This window comes from Sapajus apella, unplaced genomic scaffold (genome assembly GCF_009761245.1).
Source record: "Sapajus apella isolate SASKATOON/1434 unplaced genomic scaffold, GSC_monkey_1.0 scaffold46, whole genome shotgun sequence".
In the NCBI taxonomy this organism is placed as follows: domain Eukaryota; kingdom Metazoa; phylum Chordata; class Mammalia; order Primates; family Cebidae; genus Sapajus; species Sapajus apella.
This window is the reverse complement of record NW_022436986.1, coordinates 19,944,920-19,967,861: the sequence shown is the minus strand read 5'-3', so window position 1 is coordinate 19,967,861 and position 22,942 is coordinate 19,944,920. Positions and strand designations below refer to the sequence as shown.

The 22,942-nt window shown below is 47.0% G+C and overlaps 1 protein-coding gene across 15 annotated transcripts in view; it reads right to left on the bottom strand.

Moving 5' to 3' along the window:
- The window catches only part of ZNF618 (zinc finger protein 618), a 179,348-nt gene that overhangs the window by 77,254 nt on the left and 79,152 nt on the right, over nt 1–22,942 (bottom strand). For all 15 annotated transcript variants that reach the window (XM_032240453.1, XM_032240457.1, XM_032240454.1 and 12 more), the window contains exon 2: nt 11,029–11,072. In XM_032240453.1, the coding sequence (XP_032096344.1) occupies nt 11,029–11,072 (44 nt within the window). The remainder of the gene's footprint in view (nt 1–11,028; nt 11,073–22,942) is intronic.

Sequence of the window (22,942 nt, the reverse complement as noted above, 5' to 3'; positions counted from 1 at the left end):
CAGCAGCTAAGGTCTTGTCACTCCTTGGCTGAAACTCACTTATGGTTCCCTAGTATTTACCACTCAATGTTCTCTGTTACCTATCTGTCCACTTTACTGTCTATTCCTCAATTAGAACATGAGCTAGAGGACAAGATTTTGTCTTCTTGGTTCATGATATTCAGAGCAGTGGCTGGCACATGGGTGATGGTCAGTAAGAGGCTGTTTACCAAGTGAACCAAGGACTAAGCCCAGGAAAGGTCAATGTCAGCATGGCACTGGAGGCATCTGTAGCCTCTGATCCAGGCAAGACTTTTCTGTGATCAATCCATCAACATCACCGTAACTGCCGATGGTTGCGCTGCTTCTGTGAATATTAAGAACTGAAGAATAACTCATTCATCCGGCTCTCATTATAACATAGGTTGGAGATGCTTCACAGAAGCCAATTTTCTGAATAGGCGAAGCTTATTTCTTGAGTGTCAAAGTTGTATCTTTATCCTTTCTGATGAACTGTTGAAAATTTCCTAAAATGTAACACACTCTTCCCAGTTTCTGAAATGCCAAGATACAGCAGCCTGGTAACAGCCTGATATTCTCTCTTGAGGGTGCAGTGTCGCCATTATGACCAACAATCAGCATAGACTCAGGCCCTAAGGGATAGGGTAGCTGTCTCCACTAACAATTCAGGAGCCTTCATTCTCCCACCAGCGGTTCTGGAAACGCTCCTCTTTGCTTCTAACTGGCTCCTACTCCCAACTCCAAATATGCCCTTTAATTAATTCCATGTGGTTCTGGAAGACTTCCAGAGGCCAGGGCTCTCCCCACTGCCTTTTGTAGCCTAGTCTTCTGGCAGGTGTCAGCTAAGGTCTGCTGAATGACACAAACAGAAAGCGACCAGATGAAAAACACCAGCATGCAGGGTGGAGGTGATGCTGGTGAGGAGGGTGATGATGCACATGGCAAAAATAACACGGAGAGCGATGCCAAGGGCAGCTGTAGTGTACTGAGTGCTTATGACCTGCAGGGGGCGGTGTTCCAGGCCCCACAAGTATACCATGCCATCCTTCTGCCCAATGCCTGATAGGGGTATTTTTTGTTTTCTAAATAAGAAAGCCGAGGATTGCAGAAACGGAGTGACTTTTTCACAGTCACTCTGCTTCCTAGTGACACAAGCAGAATTTTGCCAGGTCTGTCTGACTCCAAAGTCCAGGCTTTTAGCCATTTTGATAATTTTTGTTTTCTCAAGAGAAAAATAATAAAAACACCATTCAATGAATGAACACGTACATGACGAAATGTCAGAAGGCCCAAGACACAGGGAACACATTCCCTTGTTTTCTGAGCATCCAGACAGAACTGGGCATATGGTAGATGCCAAAAGTAACACCGACATGAAATAAAGGAAAGGAATGAGGGGTCCCGCCTCTTCCACAGAGAAAAGTGCCTGGGCTCTGTGCTCGCTGCCTGCCTCTCTTTCTCCCTGATGTGTTGTCAAATGCTGCTGTGCTCAAACATGTCCTTCAGATAGAAAGAGTCTCCAGCTTTTAGTGACAAGAAGAGAAGCCACAGTGGGGAAAAGGTCATAGCTTCAACACTAGCCTGGGAGAACTGAGAGAGAACGTGGGGTAGAACCACAGTGTCCACAAACGCCAGGGGCGAGGCCCATGCCTGGTGCTATTTCACCTAAGTTTCAAATCCTCACACCATCACCTATTCCTTAATACCCCTCAAAATTCTCTGTACTTCCATTTCTGTCATGTATCCCTGATATATTTTAATAGTCAAGTAGAAAAGATTAGATTAATAGATTAAAACTATTAACCTATAAAACAACTCTTAACAGTCTAGAAATGCAAAGTAACCTACAAGGCATAAATATATCATTAGTTGAAGATAATTCTTAGGCACTTAATTTTCTTCATTGCACAGTGTCAGTCAGCCACAACATTGGGTAACACTGGAGTTCACAAAGACAGTATATGATTTAAATATTAACAATAAATTCCCTAGTTAATTTAAACCTAGGGAGGGGGAAAGCAAGAGACTTGGGCAATCTTGTCAAGTCACAAACTCTGAAATTTAGCAGGCTGGGGTTCCACAGTTACAGCTGGGAATGTCTTTCGAGGGTGCTGTGGCATGTGGAAGGTTGCCCAGGCTGTTTAGAAGTGTTAATGGCATTTTAAACAGACACGCTGTCTTCCTTTTCCAGCAGGTCTAGCAATGGTGCAGTTCTGACCCATTAGCAATGTGCACTGTCCTCTGAGGGGCCATGTCTCTGTGTCTCCCAGATAGAATCTCCCAAACAGGCAGGTGGGGAGTGGAGGCCAATCAGGGGCCCATGCTCACTGTCCTGCAGAGACCTACCGTTCTGCAAAGACCGCCCTGCACACATGAGGTCCCACGCAGACCCCAGAAGGCAGGGAGCTCAACCACTAAAGAGCAAGGCCATCCCTGAGCCCTCACACTGGACATCTAAAGAGAGGATAAACACACTCCTTCTGTTCACCATTACTTCATGCCAAGGCCAACTTAGCAACTACTCCTTCATTCTCTGAGGTTCAACTCCTCTGGCCATCTTCTCCTAGGGATGAAAGGATAAGGAAGCCCCCCAGCAGGACTGCAACACTCCACCTCCCTGCCCACGTCGCCAGCTGATGCCCAGTGCTGCCCAGCTGCTGATGTAGCTTTGCTATCACTCCATGGTGCTATCACTGACATAGCTGTGCTACCGCTCCACTCCTGGCATCACAAATGTCCTCTTCCCCTCCATCCGGCAGTCTCTAGGACTGGGGGGGTGACAACCAACCAGCTCTTTCCCCAACACCCCAGGGTGAGAACTCAGCCCTGATTTGTTCACTGCCTGGAGGCATGCTGCCCTTGGACACACACAAGACTCTTTTAACTACAAGATCCAGTCCTTCCAAGGTGCTTGGAATGACACAGCAGATGCAGGGCTCATTGCTAGGGGCTCTAACCTGTCCACACCTCGCCTTCCTCATGTGCCAATCAGAGTTGTTATACTTACCACTAAGGGTGCTTCAGAAGATTAAAGGATGGGGCCAGGCGTGGTGGCTCACGCCTGTAATCGTAGCTCTTCAGGAGGCCGAGGTGGGTGGATCACTTGAGGTCAGGAATTCGAAACCAGCCTGGCCAACATGGTGAAACTCCATCTCTACTAAAAATACAAAAATTAGCCGGGCATGGTGACAGGTGACAGTAATCCCAGCTACTCGGGAGGCTGAGGCAAGAGAATCGTTTGAACCTGGGAGGCGGAGATTGCGCTATTGCACTCCAGCTGCTGGAGGACAAGAGTTAGACTTCATCTCAAAAAAAAAAAAAAAGAAGATTACAGGATGGATGGATGCAAGGTGTCACAGGATGGATGCAAGGTGTCACATACCTAATAGGAACTCACACATATTAGTTCTTTTCTCCCACCCCTACTAAGCACACCAAATAAAATGTGAAAAGTTAGGTTAACTATTAAAAAGATGAGCTCACAGGCCGTCAGGGGAGTACTCATAAATGGAAGTAGAGGAGGAATTTTTAGTCCCTATGAAAACAAAAGGAATAGAAGGCAGGGCCACCCTCCATGCAGCAGTGAGGAGGAGAGATGGGAGACACACACTGCAGCCAAGCCCACTGCAGGACGGGCAGGCAGGAGTGATCAGGAAGGTGGGTTTGAGGTGTCCCGACACTGTAAACCAGCACACTCTGCATGGAGTCTAGAGGGTGCTCACACCAAGGGTGGGCATGTTCTCTTCTGCCAGTAGAGCCAGGCAGACGGTGAGGTCACAGAAATTTCCTGGGTTGCCTTCTCAGATCAAGGGCCTCTGTTATTGAAGGCCTCAAGAAGCAACTAGGTCAGGTCCTCCTACTTAGCATTCTCAACACTGAGCTGCAGGACAAGGCAAGACCCTGAACTCTGAACTAACAGCCACAGGTTCACAAGAAGAACTTTCCTACTTCGCTCAAGGAGTGTAAGTGGGGGGCCTGTGCTGGGTGGGAGGACTGAGCTCCTCAGAGACTCCCATCAAGCCCCTTTGCTGGACTACCCCAAGTTCAAGTGCCCTTTGGCACAAACAAATCAAGGATTTTGATGGACGTGAATTTGGTCTGCATTTCTGTGATGGTCTCCAGAGGACAAACCTAAGACTGCATATGAATTTTCAAGAATCTGCCTTATTTACAGAGGCTAGGTTGAACGGTAACTAATTAAGCAGAGTGAACTCTGCCCACCAAAAAAGCAACTGGCCCCTTTGGAATAAGTCCATGAGCCCCCATTCAACCTGCAGTTTAGGATTTTTGTGGACAAACATTGCCCGAATTTTGGTAGGGTAAGCATATTTCTAGAGTTACATTTCTAGAAATCAAATCTGAGCTCCAGTAACAGGAACATAAATCTAGAGTTAAGACGAAGAAACATACCCTCCCAAAACATACCCAGTTCTCAAATAATTCATTCTGCCAATACCATACTCTTCATTAACTAGCACCGGGCTGACTACAGGTTGAATATCCCTCATCTGAAACACTCAGGACTGGAAGTCCCTGCATTTTTTAATTTTCTTCAGTTTTTGGAATATTTTCACGACATTTACCAGTTCAACATCCCTAATCCAAAACCCAGAAATCTGAAATGCTCCAATAAGCATTTCTTTGCACAACATGTAGGTGCTCAAAAAGTTTCAGATTTTGGGGCATTTTGGGTTTCTGGATTAGGAATACTCAATCTGTACTGCTGTGAAATTTGTGCAAATAAAATCGCGGTGTTTAGGGCTACTTTTATTTTACTGCTGAAAACCAAAATGCTAAAGAAGAAGAAGATATAAATAATTATGCAGCCACTCACATGTGGTTATCAGATAAAATGGTCCACCAGTGAAAAATCTTGGCTTAATCAAAGAACAAGACTTAGCTACATTGAAAGCCATTTTACCACCTGGGTGATTCTGGACAAGTCTTGTCTTCAAATCTTCCTGATCAAGAGGGTTGCCAATTACTATCTCAAAGGGCTGCTGGGAAGATCAAATGAGAGACAGGACACATAAGTGGATCACGGTAGGCCTTCAACAAATATGAGCTCTATCACCGTCATCCCTCCCTCCAGCCCCTCTCCAACGTCCAAGGCTCTACGAGGAATCAATTGCCACCCCACTTCTAGGAACCACCACAGTAGTAACAAAAATAAATGTTTACTGAACACCTACTTTGGACTAGGCATTGTAGTAAGGGTATATATATATATTATTATACCTAATCTTCATTGATGATACTATGAAGGAGGTACTAATATAATCCCCAGTTTACAGATGAGGAAACCAAAATGCAGGAAGGCTAGGTAATGAGCCCAAGGTCACAGAACCAGGCAATGGACAGTGCCAGAATCTGAATCCACGCAGTCTGGGCTCTTCTATTCTGCCCTAGTCCGCTTGGCCCTTAGCAGGGCTGAAGAGATGGCGAGAAAGATGCTTGACAGACCAGGCCAGGGGTTCAGCGGGGCATGGAGAATGAGGACCACGGGAGTACAGCTGCTCCACTCTGGGGCCATCCCAGAACCAAGCAGGAGGCTGTGCATTTTTGGATGCAGGCTACACATAATCCTTTGCTGAACTAAAGTCCTCAGGCCTGAAAAAAAAAGCCCTTCAGAAACTCAGCTCTAAGCCTCCTGTCTAAGGTCCTGTCTGTCCTGAACCCTTGGCAACACCTATCATGACATCTTATCCCCTGCTGCTTATTCTCCTCCTGGCAGCCAGAATGATCCTTTTAAAACCAAATCCTATCATGCCACTGCTCTGCTCAAACTCCCCAGTGGCTCCTGATCTCACACAGGGGAATGGCCAAAGTCCTGACAACGGTATCCAGGGGCCTCCCTGCTGCCGCTCCAGCTCCAGGGTCTTTGCACCTGTTGTTCTCTCTGCCTGGGATGCACTTCCCCCTAATGACTGCTTGGTCTGCCCCTGCAACTCTTTCAGGTCGTTGTTCATGACTCACCCTCCTTGAACGCCAAATTAGAGCGGCAGCACTGTCTCACACCCTCCCGACCTCCTCTGCTTCCCCCTCACAGCACCTGTTACTACCTAACAAGCATATATTTTACATATTGATTACAGCTGTTCCACTCCCACTACAACATCAGCTCTACAAGGGTAGGGATTTCTGTCTGTTTCACTCACTGCTGTCTCCAGCACCCAGGTCAGTGCTAAGCACTCAGTAGGCACTCAGTAAATATTTGTGGAATGAATGAATGCGATTTGATTTTTTGTATATTCTCCTTCCCAGTCTCCTTGTCTACAAGATCCCGTTCACTTGTGGGGCAACTAGGACCTACAGCAAAATAATGAGTCCTCTAACCTCTTCCAGCCCAGGTTTCCTTATCTCCAAAATCAAAGGGTTGGATTAGATTTTTTATAGTCCTTCCAGCTCTGAAAATCTGCAGCTGACAAAAGAAAAAAATATGTAATTCTTTATTACGCCAAGTCTGTAACTATATTTACTTGATTATACAAACTGCCCTTCCTTCAGAATTTTCCAAAGTTAAATCCCCACAGCGCCACCCACCCCACCCCCACCCCTTCACCCCCACCCCCGCCGACCCGACCCTTAGAATAAGTGGGGTTTGGCTGGAGTTCTGCTACGTGAGTTGTAACCTGCACACCAGGTCGAAATTAACCTCAAGTGCTGGGATCACTGGTCTTGTAAAATCGACCCAGGCTGGGTTACAGGGAAGTAAACCAAACCACATTCAGTTGTTTCTTAAGATCAGAAACACCACCTCTCCTTGTCCCCCTCAATTTAACACTAATTCCTTAGCAGCCCGTGCTGTTGATTTTGGGGTTTAGCCAGAGGCCCTCTGGAGAAATAGCATTATGTGTTCCAGGCCAAGAGGAAGGCGCTGGGATGAAAGCGGACCCTGGCGTGGTAGCAGACTGTGCCATAGCAGAGCTGGGGGTGAGGGCCCATGTTAGAGGGCTGGGGGTCCTTCAAGGTCATTCCACCCAGAGCCGGCTAGCCTAATTCTGACTTTGGGGAACCTTAGCACCTTCATTTCTCCATCTGAAGCAGGGATCACATGAGCTCTGATGTTCTACAAAGTGTCCACCCATCTAAATCCCGCCTGGCCATGGTCAGGTCACCAGTGGTGTCAGCTAAGGCCACCACACCGACAATGTTCTCTCTCTCTTTTTTTTGAGACAGAGTCTCACTCTTGCCCAGGCTGGAATGCAGTGGCATGATCTCGGCTCACTGCAACCTCCACCTCCTGGGTTCAAGTGATTCTTCTGCCTCAGTCTCCTGAGTAGCAAGGATTACAGGCACACACCACCATGCCCGGCTAATTTTTGTATTTGTTTTTAGTTGAGATGGGATTTCGCCACGTTGGCCAGGCTGGTCTTGAACTCCTGACCTCTCAAGTGATCTACCCGCCTCGACCTCCCAAAGTGCTGGGATTACAGGTGTGAGCCACTGCGCCCAGCCCAACAATGTTCTCTTGACGTTTAACATATAATTCACTTCTCAGACTGAACATCAAGCCACTATATAAGTAACAGTGTGTTCGTCTTTCAAAGGATTAGTTTCCATCACAGAATCAATATAAACTCGCCTGGGAGTCCTCCAGAGTCCTGCCTTCTTGATAGTCCCCCAGCCTACAGCACAGTCCCCAGCCCCAAGCAGGCTCCCGTAACACGCGTTAACTGATCCCTTCCCACCGAGAAGCAGGAGGGCGTGAGGGGTAAGTTCACGTGTCACAGAAGACTCAGGTAGTCATCCTGGCTCTACTGCCTACCTCCACCTAGGCAGCCTTGGGCCTATAAACCTCTGTGCCTCAGCTTCCTTGTCTGTAAAGTGGGAATGGTAAGAGTACCTCTCTCATGAGATTGTTATAAAGATTACATAGAACTAAATGAAGGCTGGGCATGGTGGCTCACATCTGTAATCCCAGCACTTTGGGAGGCTGAGATGGGTAGATCGCTTGAGCTCAGGAGTATTAGACTAGCCTGGGTAACATGGTGAAATCCCAGCTCTACAAAAGAAATGCCAAAATTAGCCAGGGGTGGTGCTGTCTGCCTGTAGTCCCAGCTACTTGGGAGGCTGAGATAGAAGGATTGCTTGAGCCCAAGAGGTACAAGATGCAGTGAGCAGAGACTGCACCACTGCACTGCAGCCTGAACAACAGAATGAGACCCTGTCTCAAAAAAAAGAAAAATTAATAAATTAATACACATCAATCACTTAGCTCAGAGCCTGACAAGGAACTGTTGACCAAATGGTAGTCATTGCTATTAGAACGTCTTGTTTTACACCTTAAGCCATACACGATCCCAGGTTTGGGTGGCCCTTCCTGGTATAATTCTGGTGCCACAGTAGGAACATGGGCTCAGTTACTGAGTATGTGTGATGGAAAGCCTAGACAGCAGGGAGAGCAAATCCATGTCTCACTTGCTACTCTCCCCTTCCTCTGACTGGGCAGGCATCTCTAATCAATCTCAGCATTCTTCCACTGACTATAGCCTTCGGGAAGAATCCTCGATTCAGACCTTCAGGCAACCACCATGGGAAAACCCGCCTTTTCTTCTCTGGTTACAATCACCAGGCAGAGATGATCGTGTAAGAGAGATTCATGCATTAGAAAGTGAGGGCAGACCACAATCCCACCAGACTGACAAGGGGTGGGTGGTGCTTTGTCTCTTCATTCACCCAGTGCTTTGAATAGTGCCTGCCATGCAGGAAACACTCGAACGTCTACTCATGTGGATAAATCAGCATCTAACCCATCTGCGTTCACAGCATATGGCACTACCAGAGCAGGTGCTTAGTGAAAGTGGGAGGGACATGGGAGAGGCTGTCTAGATCCTCACTTGGGCACCACACTGAGGAATGGAGAAGGCACCAGCTTTGACAGGGTCAAGGCCCACACGGCCACTGGCTCATCATATGCCCCTGAGCGGGGCCCTTCCTCCCAAAGGCCTCAATCTCCCCTCTGCACAATGAGACGGTGGTCTAGACCAACTCAAGGCCCCTTCCAGTCCTGACATACTGATCCAAGAAACACTTCCAGGCACTAGTATGAGGACTGTCATGGCCCCACAGGCCACAGCCTCATACAGCGTTCACACACAAATCCCACTCCCAGGGGCCCAGGAGAGAAACACAAAATGCTGGGCAGCTGCTGGCTACATGCGCCACCCCCCATGACCACAGGCCCAAGTGCACCGTCTCTGTCTACCTGCTCCTCTCCACACTCCCTGTCCCTATGTCACTCCCATGTCTTCTTCCATCTCATCCAGTGTCCCCATCCCATAAACACATACTGAGAGCCTGCTAGGGACCAGGCCATGGCAGTGAATAAGACAGACGTGTTCCCTGCCTATGGAGCTGGCACTCTCAGAGAGACAGAAAAAAATGAACACAGGGAAGGGAATGAAATCGCGAATAATGAAAACGAAATAATTCAAGAGCTATGAAAGCCACACACCACAGACTGGGGCGCAGGTCCCTTGATACAGGGGGTCAGGGAAAGCTTCCCTGAGGGTAGAACTGACTCCGATCAGAAAGAGGAAAGGGCACTCATCAGAGAAAGAACATTCCAGGCGCAGGGAACAGCAGTTGCAGAGGCTCTCAGGCAGGACTCAGTGTAGACTGGGGGTTGACAAACTGTAGCCATTTATGGGCATATTTATGTATCGCCACGGCTACTTCAGCATTATACTGGCAGAGCTGAGAAACTGCCACAGAGATCAGACAGCCTGCAAAGCATAAAATAGCTGTCACAACACAGGTCTCCAGATTCCATGGACCTCTAGCCTGGTATCATGGCCTCTGTTCCACTAGTCTCCAATCCACCCAACAAATGGATGCCAGGGTGGTATTCCTGAAACACCAAGCCCAGTACATTACTCTCCTGCTCAGAGAATGTCAATATCTCTCCATGGTTTCTCAAAGTACGTTCCAAGGAATACTTGCTCAATGCAATGAACTTCAATAAAAGGATCCCATGGTTAAGAAGTCTGAGAAACATGATTCTCTCTCTCTGTCTCTCTCTCTGTCTCTTCTCAAGCACGCATATTACCATATTTAAAAATCTGGAAAGTCCCACAGCAAATAAACCTTTTTCATTTTGTTTAACCCACCATCCTCTGAACTTATCTGGCTACAGAAAGAACCCTTTTTTTCTCACAAACAAACTCCATGAACATTTTAAAGAGCTAGTGTTCCGTAGGCTCTCGGGCAAATTCTTCTGCTTGGCATTCACAGTCTCACCCTCAGCTCTAACAGGTGACCCTAGACTTTATGTATGTGCTCTGGGGAGCTGTCTCTCATCTGTCCCTTACCTTCTTTCTGCCTTCAATGCCCCAAATAAAGGTCATGTGGCCATTCCAGCCTTGCTCTACCCAACAGAACAGCAGCAACAGCAGCTGCAGCATGGGTGCTGACATCACCAAGTACCTACCTGTGCTACCTCTCATAATGTAAACAGCTTGGACCTATCTGGTATCGTTTTCTCCCTTCTTTGGTAAAAATAGTCCAGTTCTCCTTTGGGAACCACCCCTCTGCCCTCTCTAGCTATCCTTGAGGGTGAGGACAGACCCTCCCACCCCCAACTAGTCAGAGTATCCCATCCCCTGCTTTGGCGTGACTGGTTCAGAGACATGAGCACATGACACTTGCACATAGGCCAATGAATTCCAGACGAGGAGGGACTGGCTGCCCAGGAGTTCGCCATGCAGCAGCCCGGCTGTGATTCCAGCCCAGGTCTTTCTGCTTAGTCTTATGCTTCATTCTTAAGTTCTCAACTTGAGCAGCCAATGGCCGGTTCAGGAATGAACCATCCTTGGATTCTGGTTCCAGGTACCCACATGGAAAATGCTTTCCATGACCTCACATTCTCTGGGGGAGTCTGGATACTTTTAACGAAGGAGGGCTAGCCTGGACTATCCATCCTTTCGGGGGGTAGGTAAGGACCAGAGAGTGGCAGCTGTTAGTCATGAAGATCTGAGTGGAGGGGTGGACACGCAGGGCGGGGTGGGGGGGAGACAGGGAGTGTACCTGCTCGCAGTGCTTTTCCTTCCAGCTGCACTGGCTCCGTCAGCCTGCAAAAGAAACCCAAAACACTTACATCAGCCAAGGTGGAAGACACAGAATCAACCCACTGCCACCCTACCAAGCTCCCACTGAATACCAGAAGTGGGATGAGCTGGCCATAAGCCCCACTCCACTCCTCCAGGCTGGAAAAACTTGCACCTAGTGGTAAGAGGGAGTCAGGACACATCCCCACAACCCCATTTGCTTGGCCCTTTAAACCCCACTGAGCACCCACTGCCAACACAAACTCAGCAACTGCTCAGCCCTGGGGACTCAGTGAAAAGTAAGTAACCAGCTAAATCTGAGATTGAATTGCACCATTTTTATTTTCAGCTGGGATTTCCAATAAAACAGCAGCTGTAGATTTATTCCTACCAACCAGAGGAAAAAAATCCTATTATGTTAAAGTATTCTTTCCCCCAACCCTATGAGCATGAGAAGGCAAGAGAGTGCCGGTTCTTAATCTCTTTTACTTGGGTGTAGGGGGAGGGGGAGATAAAGCTGACCAAATGAAATTTTCGGAAATCATAAAATTCTGGTTCAGATGCAGAGACTGAGGCCTTGAGTGCAGATGGACGCGCCTGAAGCCTCATGAAAACAAACACTGGGGGGGTCCCGACTCCTAGACCAGTGCTCAGGGGGACCTCAATGGAGAGGCTGATGGAGGTTGCAGACCTGGGAACAACGCCTAGATTCTCCACCACCGCCAGCTAAAGATGTATTTCCGAGCTTTGCCAAAACACCTCTAATAAGAATCACAGGATAATACAGGTCTGAAATTCAGGTGCATATGTGTTTCCAAATTCAGAATTTTTCCAATTTTAGAAAGGGAATGTACTGCCTATGTTTTATAATTTGGAAACAACCCTGGCAGAGCCCCTGCTAATCAAGCACATTGATATTTCTGTTGTAAAGCATATGCATAGGTAACCCTACAAAGCATAAATGCCAACAAGACAACAATCACGACCGTAGCCTTTTCTCCCTTCGGGTCAAGTTCTGCTGCCTCATCAGTTACAAAAACTTTTTCAAGTTTTTTTGAATTTCAAGATTGCAGATGAAGGACCGAGGATCTAACATAAAACACCAGTAGCTACCTTTTGATGAGTGCTTACAAGAAGTTGCAAACTGGCAAAATCAGATGGCAGACTTCGATTCAAACAAATTGGCAATATATAAAAATAAAAGAATTGCACTGAAAAAAGGCCAGATCTCCACCTTCTCTTATTAAACTGGATAACCCTGTGATACCCAGTCCTACATGGCGACAGGCAGCTAGAGCTGACATACTTGCTTTTCCACAGTCTCTACCGAGCCTCCCCCTTACCTTATAATAACCCAGCCCCTGTCTGGTCCCAGGGGGCATCCACACTAGCTCCCCATGGAGAACTTCCCATTAGGCGCTAGGATATGGACATTCATGCCTTCTCTCGTTTAATCTTCACCATAGGTCCTCCCTTCCACCCTATAATATCCCCATTTTACAGGCAGGAACACAGAAGGTGAAAGAATTTAAGTTATGTATCAAAAGTCCCACAGCTATAAGCTCAGGTCTGGGTCACCCCAAAGTCCACCTTCCTCAGTTCTGGAACATTTTACTTCCCACCAACATTCAGGAGAGCCAACTGGGAAATGGGGTGACGTCAAACAGCCCCTATTTCCCACACAAGGGAAAGGGAAAGGTTAAGGACTAATAGGGAAGGAGAAATGTGAGGTCTGGAAGGGAGAAATTAATGAGCTGCCAATGCATTATTTCAATGGAAGAAACAAGAAAGCAGAAAACGGTTTGCATATCATTTCCCTGGGAGCAGAAGAACAGATCAATTACAGCCTCTTTCCGACATCTTGCATTCCTCAAAACTTGTATGTGAAGCAAACAGGCTGAGTTGTTTTAATGTTTGTATCATAAGCAGCAGAAGTGGTATGGGTGGAAATTCTGCCCCAGAGAGCTTAAGAAATTGGTCAACTCCCAAATGGATCTCTTGCCTTTCAGACTTAATTCTGTGGGTGTATTTTTGCATTTCACACACACTTTTAAAGTTGTCATTTTTGTCCTTTTCCTTCACAATTTCACACAGAGTTGACCAGCTCAAGGGCAACAGAACACACGACAGAGTGTGGGAAGAGTCTCTGTTTTCGGCACGCCTAATAACCTCCACCTTTGTTTCTCTTTTATTGGGTGAATGACACTTCAGCTTCGTGTTACTGGTAGCTGCACGCATTTCTGTTTTCCACCCATTTATATAAAACAAAGAGAAAGTACCAAAAATATTCAAAGAGTTGTCAAATACTTTTACAGAGACTCAGGTGGTGGTGCTGGGGCAACTAGAGGAAGGAGTTCTACCTGGGCAGGGTGTGGGATATTCAGATGGTGGCGGATGAGAGTTGCTTCATTGGGATATGGATGGACAATGGATTCAGTGGGAGACATCCAACACATATGTGACAGTATCACAGCACAAGGCAGTCACAGCATGTGGGCCTGGCCGAGTCCAGCTACACCATGACAACAGAGCCGAAGCCCACTGTGTTGGGAGCACCAACACCCAGGGTGGAGATCCACCTATGCCAGGCCAGTGTGGTGGTCTGTGTCCTTACAAATACATCACAGCCATTCCTTCCATGTGGAATAAGCTGAACCTCTGACATTGCCATTTGCCAAGGCCAAAATGTTCTAACAGCAGCAATTTCATATGATTCCATCTAAATGACAAACTCGTCAGTACCCTGTATAATCTGACCTGATTCTCAACGTGCGCTGAAGCTTATCAGCACAGCATTTAGAGTCAGATGGTCTGAGTTCAAGTCCTGGTTTTGCCATTTTCTAGCTCTGCAATGTACTCCCAAGGCCTCAATTTCTTCATCTGCAAAATGGCAAGATGCTAATCACAGTACCTACCTCACAGGACTGGCTTGAGACTCAAGAAAAATAAGGTAAAACCTGTAATAGCATGTTGAAGTACTTAGTGAGTGCTTGGCCATAATAATTAAAATAATCATTGACAACCCTACAGTTATAGAGGCCACTATTTATTGGGGCTAGGAAACTGTGGCACAGAAAACCAGAGTGATATGTATAAGATGAAGGAGTCCCAGAGCCAGCCTGGATTGGACCATGGGTCTTCTGCCTAAAAGCCTTCCCCGAATCCCAAGTTGCAAGAGGGCATCTCATGAGTGGCCACCACACCACCACAGCCTGAAGGCCTTCTCCAATGGTCCAGTCAACAATAATGCCAGTCAAACAGCCCTGGCATATGTGGTAATCACTCAAGTAATGGAAACTCCCACTGCAGCTACTGTTGCTCCATCATCTTCTACCACTGGACTATGAGCTCCTAGAGGATGTAGCTTGTTGCCCTGGCTCTGAGTCTCATTTTGAACCTTAGACAAGCTCTTTCCTTTCTCTGGACCTGAGGTTCTCCATAGGTAAAAAATGGGGTATGGGGGAAGAAGATTAAATCAGATCATCTCCCCTGTCCCTTCCATCTCTCTCATTCCATGTGGAGCAGACCCAACCTTAACCAGTCCCCTCTGGCAAACAAAATAAGGAGGACCCCAGGGAGATCCTCCTTCCCACTCCCATGAAGCTGGGGTAAACGTGTACCCAAGCCCTCCAGCCCACATAAGGGTGCCTGTCCCCCCTTCCCAGCCCCACCCATTCCTTATTCACCAGCTTCCCCTCAGGACCTGGGCAAGGCTATTTTTGGTTTTATCTGACCCTCCCCTTCCCTCCCAAATGAATGTGAAGTTGTTCTTTTCCATTCTCTTATTAAGGGTTTTCTTGGAAAGAAAATATTATTCCAAACCCAGAAATTTTATTTCTAAATTTGTGCAAATGTAAGTTGTAAGACATTAGCTGCATTTCACATTTTGTGCAAATGGCAGAAACAGGCAATTCGCGTGCTCCAGGATGGGGGCTGGCCAACGATTTCGATAAAATAAACCCTTTTTTAATTTAAATGCTAATGCACTGAATTAAAATTTAATAACTGAGGAAATTGAAAAGCCGAGCAGGAATATTGGAAATAAATCCAAGCAGAAACAGCTGAAATTAAAAATTCTAGAGAGTGGGAGGATAGCAGCTAAGCTGTCTTATATGATTACATTTTTTTTCAGAATGAAGCAAAAAAAAAAAAAAAAATCCTATCTCTCGCTGGCTCTAGGGCAGTAAATCCACAGTGCTGTGATTTATTGCTCAATTTTCCTGAGGGAAAAAGGCTTTCTTTCATGCTGAAATATTTCATAAATTTCAAGCCAGCATAAATTCTTAATTTAAAAGTTATGGAGGTCACATTTAGTGCACTGGTACGGTTCCAAAATCTTAAAGAAATAGCAGCGACCAAAAAAAAAAAAAAAAGCAGAAAGGAGGGGTAGAATTTGCTCTTTTCTTTTTTCCCTTTTTTTCATTTTGGTTTTAATTCACACAAGTTGAAATTTCATTATTAAAGATTCCTCCTGGATGGATAGAACCCAAGCACGTGGGGAACCGGTGTGTGTTTGGAAAAAACCTGCTGCAAAAGATGAAGAGATAAAGATTTAATTCAATTATAAAATGGCATTTTTTTTTTAAGCCACTTGAGGAATTTCTGGTAAAAATTTCCTCCCTTCATTGCCCGGGAAGGGGTGAGGGTGGGGGAGGGTGGCCAATGTAATTGCTTCTCTTAGATCTCCAATCTTTTGTGCACACTGATATATTCATTTGTTATACAGCTGTTCAGCGGTGGAAAGAATGCTGGGGCGCCCATAATTCTAAGCAAATCAATCAAAAATTAATGATTTGTCATGCTTGCACAATGGAGGAAAAACAGCTCCTTAGGTCCTGGCTGCCTGATCTCGAAGAATGAAATGCGTTTATTCGATAAGAGCGCCGAGCCTGAAGTGCTGCCACAAATGTGGGGGCCTCATAGTCCCCCCAGCTCTGTGAGGGCAGAGGGGGCTGCCATCTTGGAGGGGTTATTTCCAAGATGGCGCCTCAGCTAGCCAAGCTCAGGATGGACCTGGAGCAGCACATTTTCACAGTGCTATAATTAGGATTTTGTCTTTTCCTCCCCCCACGCAACTCAAAAATTACTTGGTCTCTAGAGAATTGAATGGCTCCCTCCTCCCCCAGCTAGATTTAATTTGTCCCTGTTCATTGTTTTCCCAACACTGCTGACACGCTGCCATCAATGCCTTCCACCAACTCTAGGGGACTCAGACTGGGGCTGCAGTTGCTGAAGCGTCTGTCACCCCCCAGGCTGTGTGCTGCGCCTCCCCCAAAGGCTACATCCCACACATGACCATGTATGTCACCAGTACCTAGCTCCAGGCCTGGCACAGGGCAAATACTCAGCAAATACAGTTGAATATGTTAATTATGATGATTTCTCAAAAAATACTGATAATGAGGTTGCATAGATGAATGGTGCATTGGCCATTATGCTTGAATGAAATATATCAAATGACCTCCAACAATTAATCATTCCTTTATTCACTCAGCAGATAGTTCTTGAAAACCTACTATGTGGCAAGTACTCTGCTGGGCTCTGGGTGGATGACCTCAAATCCACTAGGGGACAGTTGTGAATGCCCAGTGGTCGGTATTTTTCAGGCGTCTCTGCACCCTTATGGAAGGGAAGCATGAACATGAACCCGGAGAGAAAAGGGAGCTTCTCTGCATGCTCAAATGCCTTTTGAAGTCTGGTGGCTTACTAATTCTTACCAATTCGTTTGAATGTTACATTCACAACTACCAAATACATAGGACACCATAATCCATATTTCATATATTTTTACATGTTAGTACAAACATAAACATTGTGTTAAATGACCAGCTGGTACAATTAACCCTGCAGGAAGAGATGTGGCCTCAGTTAGTGGGTGCAACCAAGTTCATTAAACCTGGAGGCCCGCAGGGGGTGCTGCACTGGCAAGAAGCACCCACCCACCCAGGACCTGCCCAGAGGATGATTCTGCGCCCCCTAATATTTAGAGGACAGTCAGTCTGAAACAACTCAAGCCTTATGTATATATCTCTTTCCTTTCCAAAATCCAGTGAATCACCCAAAACTTAACGTGTAACTTTCTGTCTCCCTCACTGAGGTACAAGACTCAGATAAGGAAAAATCACTCATTCATCCAACAAACATTTATTCAGCTCCAACTACATGCCAGATGTCATTCTAGGCAGTCGGGATATATCCCTACCCTCATGGCAATTACATTTCAAGCTAACATTAGGCGTAATAAATAAGTAAAACATATAGTATGCCTGAAAGTAATCAGTTCTACAGTATGCGGGGGAGACAGGGGCGCCATGACAGGGAAGGATAGGGTGGTCAGGAATGCTGGGGACAAAGGATGAGCCACAGGTTGCAATTTTAAGCAGGGTGATCGGGTAGGCATCATTGGGTGAACACTGGAAGAGGTGAGAGAGTTGGCCATGTGGTGTCTGGGGCAAAGTGGATGTCAGTGCAAATGACCAACAGAAAGAATGCCAGGGTACCTGGCACAGAGTACATGAGGAGGAGAGAAGGAGAGATCATGGGAGGTCAGCTCCTGCAGAGCCTTGCAGGCCTCCAAAGAGCCTTGGCTTCTACTCCGGAAAGCCACTAGAAGGTTTTGGCAAAGTGACATAATTTGACTTCTATTTTACAAAGATCATTCTGGCTGCTGTGTTGAAAGGAGACCATGAGGCCAGGGTGGAAGCAGGAGGCTGGCGGGGCTACGGCAGCGGCCAGGGAAATGATGATGGTGGCGGCAGGGGCTAAAGAAGGTGAGGAAAGGTTGAGTTCTGAATATACTGGAAGGTAGAACCATCCAGACCCGCTGGCAAATTAGATTTGGGATATGAGAGAAAGAGTCAGGAAGATTCCAAAAATCACAGGCCTTAGCATGAAGAAAAATGAAGTTGCATCTCTCCCATACATGAGAATATTAACCAGCAGCACAGTACTTTACAGATGGTTACATTCAATGAGATCCTCCCAATAACCCTGCAGGGAAAACACTGCAGTTTAACCACCCCCCTTTGACCAAGCACCAGGAGGGGCTAAGTGACTTGCCCAAGGTCATACCACCTCCAATGGCTTGGCCAAGGCTCACACATCTCACCCAAGTCCACAGCCATTTCCTCTATATACTTGGCCCTTCCTCTATAGAATCAATGGATAAAACCTGGCCCCACATCATATGGATGAACCGTTTTTCTGTCTAGCCACAGAACTCCAACTCAGGCACAGGTGGCCCCAGCATTTAGTCACCAGGTATCCCCGAAAAACGCCATTAAGAGTGCCAGGGACTGCTGAAAAAGTTATAAAGAGCTTTGCAAGTTACAAAGAGGATTCTCTTCCCAGGAAACCAACTACATGATAAATTCTCTACTTAGACCTTGCCTCTTAGACCATATTCAGTGATAGGTGCCTAACACATTGTACTTGGTTTTTAATTTTGAGTTTTCTTTCCCCAACTGAACATGGTAACTCAAAGCCACTGACTGCCCTGGCTTCCAAACATGAGGAGTGGGTAGAGGCTGCCAGAGAAGACCCTGGCCTGAAAGAACTGGAACTCCATGGGTTCGTGCCATTTTCCCACACATATTTATGAAGTTCCTATTAGATGTGTGATTCTGGGCAAGGCCTTGGCCAGTGGAGGATACTAAAATGAATCAGACCTGGTTATTTATTCATTCACCCAAATGCCCCTATGCATTATGATGTAAACACCTACTATGGGCTGGGAACCAACATGGTTACTGGGGACATCACAGCAACAAGAATAGTGAAGGGGACTGGCACTGACCACTTAATGACTTCAATCTACCACTGTGCAATTACCAACTGAGATACGTGCTCTGAAGGGAAAGCTCCGGGTTCCATCAGCATCTTTGACAAGAGGATCCAACAGACTTCAGGGTCAGGAAGAGCTTCCCTGAGGACGGATGCTGGAATGGGGAGCCCAGAGCTCACACTCAACAGCGGGGAAAGAAACTCTAGATGCAGGTAAAGCTAACCCAGGCTGGATGGCAGAGTGACACACACCTTGTGGAGGGCAGTGAGGAGAAGGGTACCACTTTGCCCAACTGAGAAGCCCAGTCCCTGAGCCTCGCTGGGCTGCAGCCTTCTCTGAAGGCTTCACCAATGGAGGAAGGGTCCACCCACCCAACATGGACAGGCTCACACAAGGAGTTCCTGACTAGACCCCCAGGCCAGAGCCCATGCCTCCCTCTGGAATTGGTAGCTTCCAGCTGTGAAGAAGAAGGAACAATGGTTTGATCTTTCCCCTTTTTATTTGCTGCGGAGTGGCCACAATGCTCCATGGAACAGAAATGTGAAGACCGTCCCCAAAACAGGTCTCTGCAGGGGGCCCCAGAGACATCGCCACTGACTGGCCAGATTTCCAACTACAAGGGAAAGCCAGGGGAAATGACCGCTTTCTTTATGCCTCTTGGTTATGATGCCTTTCCGTCTTTCCCAAGCCTTGGCTCTCTGAGGTCGTGTTAAAAAATAAATCATGCTTCCCTCGAATGGAACCAGCGTGGGTCTTGTTGGCTTCCTGTGAGTTTCCAGGTACAGATGGATCCTTCCCCTCTCTCAAATGGGCAGCCATGCACACTGGATCCAGACCCTAATACAGCCATCATCGTTATCAACATCATCATCATCATCGCTGTCTTGGTCATCACTGTCAACAGTCAGGAATCAGTAAGTCTGTAAGTCAGGCTAAGGGAGCTGAGGCTTACGGACAGACTTGGAAGGTATGTGCACCCCAAAAGCAAGTGTGAGCTGCAGACCAGAGGCAGTAGTCAACATAGTGTCCACTGTCCCCTTTCAGGGACAAGATGATGGTGGTTTGGGGCAGCGAAGGAGGAGAGAAAGCTTCAGGACTAAGAGCTACTGGGAGCAGCACAGCCCAACTGAGGTAACTTGGGGAAAACACCCACAAGATGCCGGCACATATTAGTTGCTCTGTGAACACAGGTTTTCTTTTGCTGTTGTTTAAATAAACTGCTGCCACTGTGGAGAAGCCCCTGCCAGTCTTAGACTATGTGCAGAGGGCCTAGTTTCCTTCATGCACAGACCTGAGCCTTTGGGAGGATGGAAGAATAGAAGAATTCACCTCCAAACCTGAGGCCTGAGTCACGAAGTTTAAAGGAGAAGAGGGCCGGGCGCAGTGGCTCACGTCTGTAATCCCAGCACTTTGGGAGGCCGAGGTGGGTGGATCACCTGCAGTCAGTTCAAGACCAGCCTGGTCAACATGGTGAAACCCTGTCTCTACTAAAAATACAAAAACTTAGCCAGGCATGGTGGCGGACTCCTATAATCCCAGCTACTTGGGAGGCTGAGGCAGGAGAATCGCTTGAACCCGGGAGGCAGAGGTTGCAGTGAGCTAAGATGGTGTCACTGCACTCCAGCCTGGGCAACAAGAGCAAAACTTGGTCTCAAAAAATAAATAAATAAATAAAAAATAAAGGAGAAGGGGGAAATACACAGAGAGGTGGAGGCAGAAGTGTCCCCTGCATGGCTATGTGGGACTCACCACCCAAGGCACAGGTTGGTTCCCATCCCAGGGCACCAGGTACCATCATGGCTAGAGCCCTCAGTCTCCACATGAACCCAACTGGTACTATGACAGCTTCTAGTTGATTAATGTGTGTTCATTCTATTCCCCCAGCTGGGCAGGATCAGAAAGTGTTCTAAATGTCATTTCAAAAGAGTGAGGTTTTTCCTGGATCAGGCCCAGTGAGGTGTTGTTTTTATTTTTTAAAACACTTTTTATATTGAAGAAATTTCACATTTACAAAACAGTTTCTCAGGGATAGCAGGGAGGTCCCATATATCCTTCACCTGCCACCAGGGGCTCCAGGCAGGGCAGTAACATGGTCAGAATTCTGTCCTCCCATGGGCTGCTGACTAGAGCAACGACAGACACCAAGACCAGTTAGGGGGTAGATTTCAAAGTCCAGGGAGGGTTGGCTGAGGTCTGAGTTAAGAGAAGAAGCCTGGTCTCCCTCCCAGGGACCAACAACCAAAATGCCCACAGGCTCCAGGACTACACCAGGAAGAAAGAAGCCAGCAGTCACGCCTGAGTCATGAAATTTAAAGGAGAAGGGGGCCGGGCACGAAATGGAACCAGTGTGGGTCTTGTCTGCTTCTTGTGAGTTTCCAGGTACAGATGGATTCTTCTCCTCTCTCTGATGAGTGGCCATGCAGATTGGATCCAGATCCTAATGGTTACTGGGAGTCAGCCTGGTCACAAGCGCCACCATGTGTGAGTGGGACCCTGGATGCATCATGATCCCTCAGTGCCTCAGTTCCCTTATCTGTAAAATGGGGAGATCCCACTGCCCACCTCAGAGCCACTATGAGGATTACATGAGCTAGGCATGCTTGGAACAGGGTCTTTACATCTGTGTAGTGCCGGCTAATAACATCAATTCAGCATAAAGGGCTTCAAATGACGATAATCTTAGCCATCCAGAAGTGGCCAGCATCCACTGGGCACCTCCCGTGTGCCAGCCCTGGCTCAGGGTACAGTAGGCATGATCTCATTTAATGTTCTCAGCTACCATAAGAGGTGGGCATGTCACTAGTCCCCATGTGCAGGGGAGGATTTAGAGGCACGCTGGGACCAGGGACCAGCTGGGAAAGACTCAGCCAGGACTCCAACCCAGATCCTCCGTCCAAGTCCACATTTTCAAACCCGATGCCAGCCTGGCTCCAAGGTTGGCGGGATGACCTTGGAGAGTGACTTGCCCAGTCGTCTTTCAGCGTGGACACGCTCCTCTGGGTGCATAAATGCTGCTCTGCTTGTTTTCTTTTTTAAAAAAGAAATGCATCTCAGTTCTTTCCAGTCACAGTTAATCTCTCAATTTACAAAAGAGCGAGTCATGTGACTGAATTCCACAAAAATTCTCTCTCCAGGTTTATGATTTTACAGAAAACTCTAGGGAAAACCGCCTGGAGCAAGTTAAAACCAGATCAGCCATAAACCATGTCCTGGTACAGCCTCACCAGGCCAAGACTCAGATTACTCATTAAATATGTGATAAATACTCACTTCAGAGCAGCAGGAAGTGGGGGTTGGGGGTTAAAAAAAAAAAAAGGAAACTTTTTTTGCTTCATGGATAGAAAAACCTATTATAAAACAGAGGGTTGCAAACTCCAAATTAGGTGAACCCAGAATTCAGGGACAAGGGTTTAAGTCACCCCCTTAGATATTTCTATGTATGGCAGAAGGGGAAGAGGCTGTCCTCAAATCTCTGCCAGTGAACTGAAGGCTTCAGCCTCCTTTGGTATGGCCAGGGTAATGCTGGCCTGTATGGCACATCTGGACGGCCTCACTAGGGAGAAGGAAGAACTTTACACTCTATGAGACCCTCATTGGCACCAGGCCGTCCTCTGACTTGCTCAAGAGGCAGTCTCTGGCCCTCAGACTGCCCATCTATTCAAAAAGGCTGCTGGACTGATGGTCTCTCAGAAACATTCCAATGCTGACACCTGGAATCAGGCAGGCCTGAGTTCCAATTCTGCCTGGGCCACTAAGCAGCTCCACACATCCTGTCCCTAAGCCTCAGTTTACTCTGATGTAAAATAGTGATAAAAATCCCCCCACCCCATGGCTGTAGGGTGGATGAAGCGATAAAAAGCCTGTAATAGTCTCAGCCAGTGCTGACAACACTACCTGAGCCACAGATCTGGGAGATATCGTTAGGATTACATTGATGGTGGCAAGTAAAATTAATACTTAAAAAAAAAAAAGTCAAACATATCCTGATCTGTCTGGCTGGCAGGATTTATTTCGCACAGTAGTTCCCAGCATAGACTCTACAGGCAGATGGGTTGGGTTTAAACCTTGGCTCCACAACTTACATGCTATATGTCACTGGGTAAGTCACTTA